The sequence below is a fragment of the Oreochromis aureus genome, linkage group 2 (assembly GCF_013358895.1).
Source record: "Oreochromis aureus strain Israel breed Guangdong linkage group 2, ZZ_aureus, whole genome shotgun sequence".
NCBI lineage: Eukaryota > Metazoa > Chordata > Actinopteri > Cichliformes > Cichlidae > Oreochromis > Oreochromis aureus.
The window spans coordinates 34,328,882-34,344,572 of record NC_052943.1 but is presented as its reverse complement, the minus strand read 5'-3'; the positions used below and the strand labels follow the sequence as shown (position 1 = coordinate 34,344,572).

The following is a 15,691-nucleotide window of genomic DNA, read 5'->3' as shown; positions in this document are numbered from 1 at the left end:
GCCTTTCGATCACATCAGCACCAAACCTCCTTTCACCTTTGTGGGCTTTGGCCCTTGGTCTGTAGTCACAAGGCGCAGAAGAGGAGGCCAGGCAAACAGTAGAAGCTGGGCTGTTCTTTATATGTGTCTTAGCACATGTGCAGTACACATTGAACTGATTGAGTCAATGGATGAAGTTTCAGTAATGCCCTGCATAGATTCTTCAGTCTGAGAGGACCTGTTAAGCAGATTCGATCAGATTGATGGGAACTAGGTTTCATACTGACAGACCCCAGCGTGTCAAGCATTAAGAAATACTTGGGAGAAGAAGGATGCACCTGGATCTTTAATCCACCTCACTCTTCCCATATGGGAGGCAGCTGGGAATGTATCATAGGGCTGTCTCGGCGTATCCTAGATGCAATGCTTCTCCAGACCAGACACTCTCATTTGACACATGAGGTGCTTTCCACTCTACTGGCAGAGGTAACAGCCATCACAAGTCTTGTTCACGAGTGATGGGAGAAGGGAGCGGGAAACTGACAGACGGATTGGAGCTGCGGCTGCAGTGATGGAGACGCTGTGTCGGTCCATCGGTTGATCTACCCTCACCTATGGTCAAGAGCTGTGGGTAGTGACCGAAAGAATGAAATCGCAAATACAAGCGGCGGAAATGAGCTTCCTCCGAAGTGTGGCTTGTCTCTCTCCCTTAGAGATTACGGTGAGATCCTTTGCCACATCAAAAGGAGCCAGTTGAGGTGGTTCGGGCATCTGATAAGGATGTTTCCTGGGCGTCTCCTGAGTGAAGTGTTCTGGGCATGTCCCACTGGGAGGGGGCCCCGGAGCAGACCCATTACACGCCTTGGGGTTCCCCCTGACAAGCTGGAGGAGGTGGCCTGGGGTCAGGGAGTTCTGGGCTTCTCTGCTTGGGCTGCTGCCCCAGCGACCCGGGCCTGGATAAGTAGAAGAAGATGGATGGATGGATGGATGGAAGCAGGAAGACCCGTAACAAAATCCTGGGCAATATGGGACCAAGGTCTGTGGATCCAGTGGAGTACTATGGTACGTGCAGAGGTGGGTACAAACTGCCGACCAGGCGGACCAGTACCTGGGTCGGGCTCCTCCTGAAGGGCTTGCTGGATAGTGTTCTCGATTCCCTAGGTTACTGTGCCCACCCTGCAAAACGCAGGGAGGTATTGCTGTCTGTGACAAACTGGCTGGAGAGAGCATCAGGTTTGACATTTCTGGACTCTGGATGATAGAAAAGTTTAATCGTGCAAAAATAGTGACCAGCGAGCCATATCACAAAAGGATGCTCTGCCCCCTCCAGTAGGTGTCTCCATTCTTCTTGGGCTATTTTTACCAACACCTATCCTATCCAACACCAGTGTCTGATGCAACTTCTACGATAAATGGTTTAGAATAGTCGGGGTGGATGAGTATGGGACCAGGAGTGAATAAGTGTTTTAACTTTGAGAAAGCTAATTCAGCTTTAGGTGAGCATGTGAACAGAACCTAGGTGGATGTGAGGTGAGTTAGAGGTGCTGCTACCTGTCTGTAGTTGTGGATGGAACGCTGGTAGAGGTTCGTGAACCTGAGGAACTGTTGAAGGTGGCTACGTGTGAAAGGAGTGGGACATCCAGCGACTGCTCGGATTTTGGCAGGGTCTGTCTTCACCTGTCCCCCTGCCAGAACATAGCCCAGAAAAGTGACGGATGGTGAATGGAACCCGCACTTCTCTGTTTTCACATACTGATGATTTTCCAGTAGCCGCTGAAGCACAGTGTGAACATGGATTTGAGGCTCTTGGAGATCCTTGGACAAACACAAAAAGGTTTAGGAAGTCTCTGAGAATGTCATTCACTAGTGCCTGAAAAACTGCATTTATGAATGGGATGACTAGGTATTCAAGGTGACCCAATGGTGTATTAAAGGATGTTTTTCATTCACCGCACCCCTCTGATGTGGACTGGTAGGCGTTTTGCAGGTCCAGTTTTGTGAAGATGGTGGTGCTGCGGATGGCTTCAGAGTGTTTTTCCAACCTGAGATGAGAATGTTTTTCAGAGCAGGCAGGAGGACAGGCAGATGATGATTAGTCGATTCCTGATTGAGAGGTTTGATGAGAGGCCAGCATGAGGCTGCACACTGAGGCAGGTTGAGAGTGGATGCGAAGAAAACTGTGGACAGGAGACAAGGTAAGTATGCAATGATCAAAAGCAGAATCACAAGGAATTGGAGCCGTGTTGTCACCGTGGATAGCTGTCGGACCAGTGAAGAAGAGATGACTGCGGCGGTCTTAAATGCAGCCATGATGATTGTCACTTAATGAGAAACAGAGTGTCCAAGGTCCTGCCCAGGGGTGCAACTGGGAAAACACTGGAGATGGAACAACACTGGCCGTTCACACAGAACTTAAAAACAGATGCTATTGACTTAGGAACGACTTACACTCCTTAATAGATTTATTGTGAGGCTCTGCAGTGGTTGAGGGGATGTGGCTTTTTATGAATAGGACACTGCCTTTCCATATCACAGGTTTTCTTGTTCAAACTGTCCTGGACAGTTTTTTCCTGTGATATTTCCGTCTTGTGAGCAGAGACTAAACCCTTATGGGGCTTTCTCGCTGTAATATCTGGTCTAAAGTGATCTGTTGTAGATGCTAAGAGCCTGAAACCTGGGTCATTGTGAGCCTTTGCCTCTTTGCAAACAAAGAGAATGGAGGAAAAATGACACCATGGTCAACTTTATACTTAAAACTCTTTTAAGTCCTGCATCTGCATGCAGTCGGGGAATGAGATGAGTGGAAGACTGTCTTCAACATCCGTCTCAGCCATTTTGAATACTTGTTTATGCCGTTCGGACTCACTAATGCCTCTGCTGTGTTTGAAGCCTTAGTGAGTAACGTCCTGAGAGATTTCATTAATCACTTTGTTTTCGTTTATCTCAATGACTTTCATTTTTTCCAAGTCAGAACGTAAGAATCACCTCGTCAAGTCTTCCAGCGCCAAATCACAACAACAGTCGCCTCAAGGTGCTTTATATTGTAAGGTAGATCCTACAATAATACATACAGAGAAAAACCCAACAATCATATGACCCCCTATGAGCAAGCACTTTGGCAACAGTGGGAAGGAAAAACTCTCTTTGAACAGGAAGAGATCACAAACACAAACAAAGCATTTACAAAACATTTTAATATCACTGTAATATTTAATTGCCACATTTATTTCATCAAAGTGACTCTGGAAAAGTGTTCCAGGTTAACAGTTTTTTATGTCAACTGGTTAGATTTGCTTGAATATTTTACTTTCCGCTTTCCAGATGTTGCATATGCAGATTTATCAATTTGAGTATGTTGTGTTTTGACCAGATTAAAGATCTCGCGGTTAAGATTGCTATCTTCAGTTCATGCAGATGGGCGTAGATGTTCATGTTATCTTCAGGTAACCATGAAAATGATGCTGATTAAAATATTTTTAATAAAGTTAAAATAAATAGCAGCCCTCTGGCTGGACTTGAACCTGTGTTCTTTGAACTAAATCACAAGGTGACATTTGTTTTCTTCTGATACCACTGAACAGCTGTTTACTCAGTATAATGAAACATCTTTGCAAACACAGTGGAAAAAAATGCATTTTTCTTTCTGAGGTGTCTGCAGTAGAAGTAACACCTGGGATGTCGATTTGCAGGGCCCACAACTCCAGTACAAGAAATCTGTTCTGGCTCTTACCCATGCAGAGTTCAGCTGGAGTCGATGTGGGTGAGGGGACTCGCCCAGTCCCAACTACCTCTGTCTTCCCTGCGTTTATTGATAAGGAGAAACCTGAGTCGCCTTGTAGGTTAAATCTTATCAGTCCCACCTGTTAATGGTAGCTCCTTATTGATCATGGCACTTGTAATTTCTGGGATGGCTTTAGTCGCCTGGACAGCAGGCTCACAGGAAAGATTAATGTATAATGGCCAGGGTAGCCTGTAAGAGCTATTTGCACTAATAAAGAATAATACTCAGACTTTTACCTTTACTGTTTCACAAAAGGGTAAAAAGTCAGTGTCCACAATTTAGACTTTAATTGCAAGAAATGTTTTTAAAGCAATTTAGCAGGAGTGCTGCAAAGCAAAATCAAACCAAATAGTAATACTCAAACTAATTAAAAAACTAATTCAATCAACTGAACAATAGTTATCTATACAGGTACAGAAGAACCCAGAAACCCTTCTTTCACTGGATGTCACACCGTCACACTTCGGTCATTCAGTCAAGTTGCTGTCTGATGTCCACCCACACCTCCTCTCTCTGTCCTTCTACATTATGTTATTAGAATCACTATTATTCTATTTTCTGGTTCGTTATACTGGTTAACTTAAACATGTTTATTTGTTATTGAGCATTATTGTTAAGATTGAGCATAATTAACCCTCGGTAAAACAACATATAAGTTATGGTAACTGGTACATATTTATGTTGTATTAGACTTCAGTGTCTTTCTACCCCAGGTCGTCATAACAGGTATTTAGATCAAACAAATTTAAATATTAGACAAAGATAACACGAGTGAGCACAAAATACAGTTTCTAAATGAAGGTATTTATTATTAAGGGGAAAAAAGGATGTAAACCAACATGGCCCTGTGTGAAAAAGTGATTGTCCCCTAAACCTAATAACTGGTTGGGCCACCTTTGCAGCAATATCACCAGTTCATCATACCAGATCAACAGGTATGACATCACTGCCTATCGATCCATCAGTTCTCCTCAGGCTTGGCAGAACCGACCTCGTCCTCTGTCTGTGGCGTGTGAGGTCCTGCGCACGCCCCGACCTCCAGTGACGGCGTGGCAGGTTCCTCCCACTCGCTGACCTCCGGCCCAGGCTGAGGTGGGTGAGCTGGTGGTGCAAGAAGAGGAAGCTCAGCTCCTCTGCAGCAGCACCGCAGACCACGCCCCACCACATGGTAATAAAAAAGAAACCCGTAACAATATAACTATGGAAAGAAAAAAAATGAACCATGGTTGCTAGCATGGCTTAGTACAGATCGCTTCCAACTAGTGAAGTATGTTATTTTACACAATGGAACTACTTTCACTAGTTTAAAAAAATAAAATAAATCATTGATCAGTTTAAACTATTGTACTCTAACTTGAGGTCAGAGGTGTCAAACTGCCAAACAGCATGCTGAAGAGGTAATCCTGCAGCTTTTTTAGGTCATAAACTCAGACAACCACATCCTTGTTCCAAACTTTAGATTGAAACATCCCTGAATCAAATGAATGGCTTGTTATCAGGCCTTTGCCAAACTTGATGGCAGTGTTTTTCTGAGGCAGAGGTAATCCACCCCATTTGATTCAGCTGTGTTCCGGAGTGCAGAGAGGACACACCCCATCATCAAAAAGAGTGAGGCGGTGTACATCTGGCTGAGATCTTAGTCTCTTGAGGGCTGACTGAGTTGCATGACATCCTCAGGACCTTCTATAGGTCATAAACTCAGACAACCTACTAAACTGCTGCAGGAACATTTTTGTTTCCCTCCAAACTTTAGATTGAAATAATCCCATGTTTGTTTTTAGGTTTGAATTCAAGAAGTGAATAAAATGTAGTCCTATCACTGTTATGTTGGCTAAAATCCTTCAAACTTTAAACCTTTTACTTTCTAAACTTCATTGTGTTCAGTGTTTTTCTAAGAAAGAACACAGCTCAGGCAGAGGTTCAATACTAAAACAAAACTACACTGTATTATAGTGCTACTGGTAGTAGCATCTAAGCAAACTCAATATGTACAAAATGATTGTGAGTCAAGTATGTTCACATGATAAATGTTTTTATTTACACGCAATCCACATTGAGGAATGGGGAAGAGACAAACCAGAAAGAAGCAGACAGATGTGCATCCTACAGACAGGAACCGACAACCTCCTAGACAGGAAAAGAGAGACAATTAGATGTATCATCACACTAGACGACACAACACCAATAATAATAGTAACATGTACAACTGATCAGTGATTCATATTTAAACTGAAACATTACATGTATAAAGCCTAATTTACATCACGGAGCCCTGTTTGTGAAGTTAAGAAATAAGAACATGTTTAGAGCCATCTTGTGCCAGTGCTGGTAACAGACAGAACCAGTATTGCAGTGGAGGAGACTGCAAGAGAGAGTGCAAGGAGACTGAAACATTAAAAGCAGTTTAAGAGAGTTTCTTTTGAATTGCCCCAGGCAATAAAGAAAAAGAAAAAGAAGGATTTACTATACTGTCCACTTTCACTCTTCTGTCTCTTTAGCAGTAAGTGAGTTTTTATTGTTGGCTAGCTGAACTGAAATGGGAAAATGCCGCTATTAGCCATAAGGTTAGGGTTTATAGAGCACTTTATGAACGAGGACAGTGAGGAGGACAGCTTGTTTGAGTCAGGTGCACCTGATGGCACTAAATATGTTCCAAAAACTTTAGAAACCTACTTCTTAAATGCAGCTTTACAGGCAGTGTTAAATCTATCAGTTTTTGTGAAGGGCACCATTGTATAAAATAGCTTTAATGCTTGTAGTGTCCACTTAAATTTCAGTATTTAGAGACACTCACCTGCGAGGTTTGTAGGTTATTCCAGGCCATTCCTCACTTTGTACTCATGAGTGTCTGTGCTGTGCTGTTTGAAGAGCTGCAAATGGAAGGCCGAGAAGCCACAAGTCACTTACATGTATGTTTGTCTATTCCCCTATTTAAAATACATCACATCGTAATCTTAACTTCTATATTGCTCCGCAGATCTGCAAGAAATGGCTGTCAAATGTTTGACTGTAAGACTAAAATTGAAGGAACTATTTTTAAAAAAAAATCCTTAAAAAACCACTTAAATTCAGGTACCAGACACACTATCCTCTGATGGACCGAGCTTCAGAACAAAACACATGTGTTACATTTGAAAAAAATAAAAAAATCTTGCTGTTCATTGCTGCCCTCTACTGTGTAAAATTAAGACAAGCATAGAGATAACACTAAGCACTTTATCTTTCTCATGCTTATAACCTATAGCTTATATAATAGTTTGCATGACTTTGATTGCCAAAAGAAGCCAGAGTGCCCAGAGAGAGAGTACATGTAGGCACAGGGAGAACACGCACACTCGACACAGAGGGTCTCAGCTATGGTTCAAACTGGGAACCTTCAAGCTGTGAGGTAACAGCCCAGCCAGGATTCAGGCTCAAGAAAAAAAAAACCCACTCTGTAATCATTCTGCCTGACATGCATACATGCATTCAGAGCCAAGTCAACAATGTAAACTTCCAGCTCGATGCATTAAACAGAATTAAATCCAGAAACAAATAAAGGGAAACTCTGCACTCTGACAACATATAATCTGAGGCAGTCTAGAACCTGACACGAAGGAAACCGTTTCGTTTTGTTTTCTTCATCAAGTGAGCCAACTTAAACTCTGAAACAAATACTAAGGTAACACACTCTGAAACCAATCTGCTGACTAGCACGTTTTCTTCAACAAACTGAGTTACGTGATATTGGTATAGGTTGCATTCACATAACATTAAACTCCGCAGAGCCAATGCAAACAAATGCTGCACTCTGAATACAACTCAAGTCAGAGTGAATGCACTCAGACCTGACTGAACTACCTGATCAGCTTTTTCAGAACCAAAGCCTCAGTTTGGATCAACTCACAGTGAAACTACTTCTAAAACAGCCCCTAGGTGTACATATGAAATGATGCACTCACCAAGCCCCATAGGAAAGCAGATGTTCCAAAGGCAAGACCCACTCTGAACCAGTTGGGGTTGGTCATATCAGGCTTGGAGCTTGTGAAAGCAGACCTGCAGCCAGCTGAAACAATGAGAAACCACAACAACATGAAAAAACACTGGCTTTGTATGGGCAGCCAGTACTCATACAGTCCACGTATCAATAACGGTAAATGGAATAGTTCTTATACAGCTCCTTTCTACTCTCTTTTCTGTTCACACAAGCACTTTTTATGATCTCTGTCTAACATTTACACACATTCACACTAACGGATGCATTGGAGAACAACTTGGGCTTTTTAACTTGCTTAGGGACATTTGGCAAGTCAAGGATCGAACCACCAATCTTCTGATTAGTAGATGACCTGCTATATATTTTTTAATCTTTACACAAAACAAAACATGCACTGAAAATCTGGGTTGAAAGCAATTGCTAATACATTTCCAGTCTTTAGTTTTTGGGTTTCATTTTACCCCTTAGCCATAACCAAATTATGCTGCCAGAATGCTAAACTAAGCTAAGCTAAGCTAAGCTAAGGTCAGCCTGCAAAATAAACACAGTCACTGTTTTAAATAACGAGCCAAACCACGTAGCCTTAAAATTTTTAACCACGATAATTAACAGCTTTTCGTGATTTTACCTCTGCTGACGAAAACAGCCCTGGACAGCAACCGGTTGAAAGTCATTTTCACTGAAGAGAGCACCTTCCTCTCGACTCGCACCGTTCGCACCGCGGTTGATTAAACTTCCTGTCAGACCTGATACCAAGATCACCGATAAATCAAACGACCACTCTGGAGCATCCTGCCCCTTTACTGGAAACAAACATTTGATTATGTTTAAACTGGTATCTTTATACAGACAAATTCAATTTTACGTTATACAATGCAATTAACGAAATAATTTGTCAGTTAATATATTAAAATATTAAAAAATTACTCTTTACCACTACAACAAAAGAAATATCACTGTGCATAACGTGGTTTAATTGCGGTCTTATCTGATGCACGGTGAGGTGCCACTCAAACATGTGTTCGCCGACCACCTCCGACCTGTGAGCAGGCTCACAGAGCAGGCTGACCCGGAGGAGAAGCACGTCGGCCATTTTGCTCGGAAGGGGGCCTTGGCGTCAACACGTGAGAAAGAGGTGTCTGAAAAGATCGAAACAGCCTGGTATCTCTACCTCAGCGAGGACATTATTATTCATGTTTAAACCGAAAGAGGCATAAGAAGCCACTACAATGCCCACAATCACTCTGCCACCGAAAGAGAACGCGCTCTTCAAAAGAATTCTGGTAGGTTAAAATACCCGAGATCACGTTAGCTTGCTGGCTAATGGTAGTTTGCCAAGTAGCCTTCTCTAGATGAGACTTGCTAGTGAATTAGGGATGTGTTCAGTACGCCAGACACACTGTCATTAGGTCGGCAGTTTTATTAAGCAGTAGCTGGAAGACCGCAAAACCAGTCATGTGTTGTAATTATGCTGTCTGGCCTTGCAAGTTTGGGAACGTTTTCGGCTCCGGCATCTAGGTGCACGTTTGTCTGGGGTCTGTTTCCAAAACAGTTGCAGCTTGTTGGACTAGTTAAGTTCAGTGGCTGCAGGAGCTGGTCAGCCCAGATGGAGGTACAACGAGGAGCTTACTCTTACTGCTCTACTGATTATTTACAGTGTTGCATAGATAGGAAGGAAGGCTCAGCTGTTTAATAAATACAGCCACGTGAAAACCGGCACATCGAAACACGTCAACCTCTTCTGTTATAGTTAAGAGACTCGAAAATACGCGTGCATGTTGATGCCCTCTGCTGTGTGCCGTTTGACAGTTCTTTACTGTGCTATTACACTGTATCAGACACATTATAAATAATAAGCTTTAATGAAAAGCAGTAATGACGGGTTTGAATTGAAATATATGGGAGAAAGCACAATAAAGTCTTAAAAACTGCTGTAAATTTTCTGCAGGCAAGTCTGGGTGGTCACAAATAACAGACCCTTGCGCTAACTGTACGATGATGAAATTGACGTCACTGGACCCGTGGGGACCCTAGCAAACTTGTTGATAGGTGCGCTGCTTTAGGAGTATGTGATGCTTTTCTTGCTGGCTGGAGGATGGACAGACTCATTGGAACAGTGTTATGTACATTACCTACAGTTATGTACATTTTGTGGACTTTAAGATGACTCGCTGCAGTTTCAGGCACCTGATATAATGTGCTTTGTCCTTTTTCACAGAGATGTTATGAACACAAGCAGTACAGAAATGGTCTGAAGTTCTGCAAACAGATCCTGAGTAACCCCAAGTTTTCTGAGCATGGAGGTAAGAACCTGATGCACCATGCTCACTGTCAGCCTCTCCAGTAGTTTTAGGGGTGACATGATATTTAATGATATTAACACAAAGTGACACAGCGATCATTGTGTACATTTGTTCTGTCCGTGGTTGCACTTGAAAACACAGTCGCCCTCCTATACAGTAGAATAAGCACCAAAATCCCAGTGTGAATACATCCAGGCTGAAACACTGGCATTAAACAGCTGTAAACAACTGCCACTCTATGTAATAGATGTTGTACTTTACATTGTGGAAAAAATAGGTTTGGCCTGGCTGTATTCAGGATTTTCTTTTGTCTGGTTGATTTCTAAACTCCTACATTCAGTATTCTAATGTTTAAAAATAAATCAAAAAATAAAAATGTTGGTGTCCCAGTGAAACTCTGACCTGGGTCTGTTATGTTGGACACTGAATTAGTATTAAAATTCATTCTTAATATCTAAGCCATCATATCGTTTTTTCAGCAGCACAAACACTTTGCATCAAAGCACAGGCCAAAATTCAGAACGCTTGCTTTTCTTTATTGCTGCTGCCATATACAAACCGGATTCCAAAGAAGTTGGGACACTAAACAAATTGTGAATAAAAACTGAATGCAATGATGTGGAGATGGCAAATGTCAATATTCCATTCAGAATAGAACGTAGGTGACAGATCAAAAGTTTAATCCGAGAAAATGTATCATTTTAAAGGAAAAATATGTTGATTCAAAATTTCACGGTGTCAACAAATCCCCAAAAAGTTGGGACAAGTAGCAATAAGAGGCTGGAAAAAGTAAATTTGAGCATAACGAAGAGCTGGAAGACCCATTAACACTAATTAGGTTAATTGGCAACATGATTGGGTATAAAAAGAGCTTCTCAGAGTGGCAGTGTCTCTCAGAAGCCAAGATGGGTAGAGGATCACCAATTCCCACAATGTTGCGCAGAAAGATAGTGGAGCAATATCAGAAAGGTGTTACCCAGCGAAAAATTGCAAAGACTTTGCAGTTATCATCATCAACTGTGCATAACATCATCCGAAGATTCAGAGAATCTGGAACAATCTCTGTGCGTAAGGGTCAAGGGCGTAAACCCATACTGGACGCCCGTGATCTCTGGGCCCTTAAACGACACTGCACCACAAACAGGAATGCTACTGTAAAGGAAATCACAGAATGGGCTCAGGAATACTTCCAGAAACCATTGTCAGTGAACACAATCCACTGTGCCATCCGCCGTTGCCAGCTGAAACTCTACAGTGCAAAGAAGAAGCCATTTCTAAGCAAGATCCACAAGCTCAGGCGTTTTCACTGGGCCAGGGATCATGTAAAATGGAGTGTGGCAAAATGGAAGACTGTTCTGTGGTCAGATGAGTCACGATTCAAAGTTCTTTTTGGAACTGTGGGACGCCATGTCAACAGTAAATCTTAAAACTAGACAATTTTCACTTGTTCCATTGGCAGATTTTTTTTACTTAATACAAGATATTTTAGCTTGAAATAAGTGAAAAATCTGCCAATGGAACAAGTGAAAATTGTCTAGTTTTAAGATTTACTGTCTTGGAACAAGTTCCTTTAGCTTACTGAAATGTTGCCCTTTAGCTGATTCTGTCTTATTTTAAGTGTAATGAGATCATTTTGACTAGAAATAAGACAAATACTCTTGGTAAGATTTTGAGTTTTTGCAGTGCATCAATGCAGAAAAATATATTCAGGTTCTAGAACAACATATGCTCCCATCCAGACGTCATCTCTTTCAGGGAAGACCCTGCATTTTTCAACAAGATAATGCCAGACCACATTCTGCATCAATCACAACATCATGGCTGCGTAGGAGAAGGATCCGGGTACTGAAATGGCCAGTCTGCAGTCTAGATCTTTCACCTATAGAGAACATTTGGCGCATCATAAAGAGGAAGGTGCGACAAAGAAGGCCCAAGACGATTGAACAGTTAGAGGCCTGTATTAGACACGAATGGGAGAGCATTCCTATTGCTAAACTTGAGAAACTGGTCTCCTCGGTCCCCACACGTCTGTTGAGTGTTGTAAGAAGAAGGGGAGATGCCACACAGTGGTGAAAATGGCCTTGTCCCAACTTTTTTGGGATTTGTTGACACCATGACATTTTGAATCACCATATTTTTCCCTTCAGATAATAAATTTTCTCAGTTTCAACTTTTGTTCCGTGATTTATGTTCTATTCTGAATAAAATGTTGACATTTGCCATCTCCACATCATTGCATTCAGTTTTTATTCACAATTTGTTTAGTGTCCCAACTTTTTTGGAATCCGGTTTGTACGCTAAGGCTTACAAACTCACACATTTACACTGGCAGACACACACATTCAAAAAAACACATACACAGGAACACACACTAAATCCAGGTTGTCCAGTAGATCCAGCACTGTCAGCTCCTGTTGATGTCAGAAAGACAGAGAGACGGCAGTTTATTTATGCTTACATTTAGATTGCATGTATACCTTATTTTATTTGACTTTGACCTTTGATTCTGCTTCAGATTTTTTCTCCAACCTTTTAAAAATGTATTTAATTTTGCAATTAAGAGAATTATTTTTTCGAAATGTAAAATTTTAAAATGCACATAAATACATTTGGAGAGGTCTTTTTTGACAGATGTATGCAGCTGGATGCAGTTTGCCAGATGGAACCCAGTGAGCAGATCATTCTGAAAGACCTACGTTTTTTTTTCTCTTTTGAATATTTATTATTGCTCATTAATAAGAGAGAATTTTTTTTAATCTGATTACTTGATTAATCAATGGAATTATTGATCGAATACTTGCTTAATAAAATAACTGATAGCTGAACCCCTGATAGTTGAATCTATGAATAAATAAATTAGTAGTGGCTCAAACCTTTTGCACACTACTGTATGTAAATGTCTTCATTTCCAAAAGAATTGCATCCTTGGAATAATTGCTGCCTGTGGTACTTCCCAAGTGGAGTCACATTTTCACAATCTGGATATTGAGGCTATTCAATTCAATATTAGTTATATGTTGCCAAATGACGACAGCAACAGAACCAGTAACTGAGCAGAAACTGGGAATAAGATGCTTGCGTATCATAAGTATCTGTTCTGGTGATATCCCTACGATGAAGTAAACTTCACCTCACCAATCAAATCTGACTGCTCTTTGAATCTGAAAGCTGCTGTAATAAACAGTTTTTAGCATTTCTGCTTGTGTCTTAATGAGTAAGCTGTATCGACACTTCTGCAAACACAGAGAAACCACAGGAATTGTTTGGTTGTTTTTGTAATGTTGTCACTCCTAAGAGTTTCAAATTGATACAATAGGTGTATAAATCTTGGTTGAGTTTGAATCTTGGTGACCTCAACCTCAAGGTCAGAGGTCAAGGTGTCTGAAAATCTTGTGAAGAACTCTCAATAACTTGAGAACAAGGTGATTAATGCCATAGGTGTACCTACCAGGAGGCTGACGAGTACCGCTCTCCACCACTAATATTTTTGTCTTACTGTTAGTTAGGTTAACATCAGACAGATTTTAATGTCGTCCAAAGCAGTAAGGAAGTTTCTTGTAGTGCGTCACTGTTAACACCTCCATGATGAACTGCAATTCAGACTATGAGCCAAAGTTTATCAGTTATTATCACAGCACAGAGGTTCCTGCATCATCTGGAAAGCCTGAAACCCAGAGGAGTGGAGGCTTGTTTAATGCATGTTTTTTTTAAGCTGCTGAAGTTTTACAGTTTGACAAAACTCAGTAAAGATATAATGAGCAATGTTTTTGAACATAAAAGCTGCTAAATTACTCTTTGCACATATCTCTGTAAAGAAAGTAACATGTAAGAGTGGTGAAATACGTGACATCATGTCAACTTTCTCTGAATGTGTCCCTCCTTCCTGCTCCAGAGACGCTGGCCATGAAGGGTTTAACTCTCAACTGTCTGGGCAAGAAGGAGGAGGCGTATGAGCTGGTGAGACGAGGCCTGCGCAACGACCTCAAGAGCCATGTCTGTATCCTTTCAGTGCTCCTGGCTTTGTTCAGCTAAATAGCAGCTGCTGAATCCACTCTGAGAAACTTGTGAAAAATGTCTGCTTGAGTTCTCATATTAACTTGTGTAACGTGTGGATAATTGTGTTTATGCATGATTTTCTCTAACTGTCTGACCATACCAGGCTGGCATGTGTATGGCCTGCTACAGCGCTCAGATAAAAAGTATGATGAGGCCATCAAGTGTTACCGTAATGCTCTGAAGTGGGATAAGGACAATCTGCAGATTCTCCGAGACCTCTCCTTGTTGCAGATCCAGATGAGAGACTTGGAAGGATACAGGGTGAGGAAACACAAATGAGACAGTCTTAATCAAAAGATGGCAGTTAAAGGCTGAGACTGGGCAAACTGGTCTTGTGTGTCAGTTAGTTCCTTTTTAGCTGCAAAACATGGAAAGTCGGATCGTAAACACGGACAGTTGTGGACATAACATTGCTTCTTACGTGTGCGTGATGCCTCTTTCTCTCTGCAGGAGACTCGGTACCAGCTGTTACAGCTCCGTCCAGCCCAACGAGCTTCCTGGATCGGATATGCAGTGGCTTATCACCTGTTAGAGGACTTTGAGATGGCTGCAAAGATTGTTGAGGAATTCCGCAAAACACAGCAGGTGAGTAGCTCTGGATAAGAAGGCCTTCATGACCTTGATTAAACGGTGATTATTTAAAGTATTTAAGTAGTTGAAGAAAAAGCCCTTTTCTCATCGACTTCTATAAGTCTGCATGTCTTTTTGCAGCTACAGTTGGTGCCACTTGGTGGCAGGTTTAAGGGACATCTGCATGGGCTTCATTTTGCTGACCAGGAAGTTAGGGTCGTCTGTTTAGCTGTCTGTAGTTCGAAGCAGCTGAAGGTCTGATTGATACATTATTGTGGACTCTGGGGTGTCCAGTCCAATCCAACTTTCTAGTGGTAGGAAAATTAAGGGTAATGGAGACTACTACTAATAGTAATAAAAATAGTACACGTGAAGATAAGTGTGAAACATCCAGCCTAAAATATATGCTGGGCATTTCAAGTCCATGTGGCAGTGCACAACTTAAATAATTTTTTGTTCATTTTTTGTTGTTTTTCAGACATCGCCTGACAAAGTGGATTATGAGTACAGTGAACTGCTGCTGTATCAGAACCAGGTCCTAAGGGAAGCCGGGCTGCACAAGGAGGCCCTTGATCACCTCAACAACTATGAGAAACAGATCTGTGACAAGCTGGCTGTGGAGGAGAGCAGAGGTGGGTAGTGCAGCGTAGTGCTGCTCACTGAGTGTTTGGTTGCAGGTGGGGAACCAAGTCAAGTCTGCAGCTTTTTCTGGAAATGTTTTTCAGCTGCTGTTGATAAGAAAATGAATTATCAGCTTCACTGGACCTCCTTTAGCACCAACAAAATAGATTTGGCACACGAGAATAAAGCACACTCTAGATTTCAGTGTACTGTGTGTAGTTAGTGGGCAGCACTGTTGGCTCACAGCAACAACTGAGGTGGGCTCCACCGTCTAATTTCTGTGTGGATGTTCTCCAATGTTCATGTGGGTTCTCTCTGAATACTGTGGCTTCCTCACAGTCTAAAGACATGCAGTTAGTGGGGTTAGCAGTGAATGTGACTGTAAATGGTTGTCTGTCTCTCTGT

The 15,691-nt window shown here is 41.8% G+C and overlaps 2 protein-coding genes across 3 annotated transcripts in view; one reads left to right on the top strand and one right to left on the bottom strand.

Moving 5' to 3' along the window:
* Positions 1 to 5,775: 5,775 nt before the first annotated feature.
* ndufc1 (NADH:ubiquinone oxidoreductase subunit C1) lies at positions 5,776 to 8,801 on the bottom strand. The gene is made up of 5 exons (XM_031758929.2): positions 8,671 to 8,801; positions 8,365 to 8,539; positions 7,702 to 7,805; positions 6,555 to 6,630; positions 5,776 to 5,887 (listed from the first exon to the last, which is right to left on the bottom strand). The coding sequence occupies exons 2-4, from the start codon at positions 8,408 to 8,410 to the stop codon at positions 6,571 to 6,573; spliced, it is 210 nt and encodes a 69-aa protein (XP_031614789.1). The 5' UTR covers positions 8,411 to 8,539; positions 8,671 to 8,801; the 3' UTR covers positions 5,776 to 5,887; positions 6,555 to 6,570.
* A 23-nt stretch (positions 8,802 to 8,824) lies between these two features.
* Positions 8,825 to 15,691, top strand: part of naa15a (N-alpha-acetyltransferase 15, NatA auxiliary subunit a) — a 38,484-nt gene continuing 31,617 nt past the window's right edge. Inside the window, exons 1-6 of one of the 2 annotated variants that reach the window (XR_005615424.1) lie at positions 8,825 to 9,019; positions 9,955 to 10,039; positions 13,932 to 14,036; positions 14,199 to 14,356; positions 14,546 to 14,680; positions 15,144 to 15,297. Coding sequence is in view for 1 of the 2 variants with exons in the window: in XM_031758927.2 (XP_031614787.1) it covers positions 8,966 to 9,019; positions 9,955 to 10,039; positions 13,932 to 14,036; positions 14,199 to 14,356; positions 14,546 to 14,680; positions 15,144 to 15,297 (691 nt within the window). In the remaining variant the exon portion in view is untranslated. The remainder of the gene's footprint in view (positions 9,020 to 9,954; positions 10,040 to 13,931; positions 14,037 to 14,198; positions 14,357 to 14,545; positions 14,681 to 15,143; positions 15,298 to 15,691) is intronic. The other variant, XM_031758927.2, reaches the window with a different exon arrangement.

What these genes read in the sequence shown, in the direction of transcription:
- ndufc1 (XM_031758929.2), bottom strand. Translation starts at nt 8,410, where the DNA reads ATGACTTTCAACCGGTTGCTGTCCAGGGCTGTTTTCGTCAGCAGAG. An exon ending in GGCTGTTTTCGTCAGCAGAG is followed by an intron (nt 7,806 to 8,364) that starts GTAAAATCACGA and finishes TCATTGTTTCAG; the next exon opens with CTGGCTGCAGGTCTGCTTTC. An exon ending in CTGCTTTCCTATGGGGCTTG is followed by an intron (nt 6,631 to 7,701) that starts GTGAGTGCATCA and finishes TTCCATTTGCAG; the next exon opens with CTCTTCAAACAGCACAGCAC.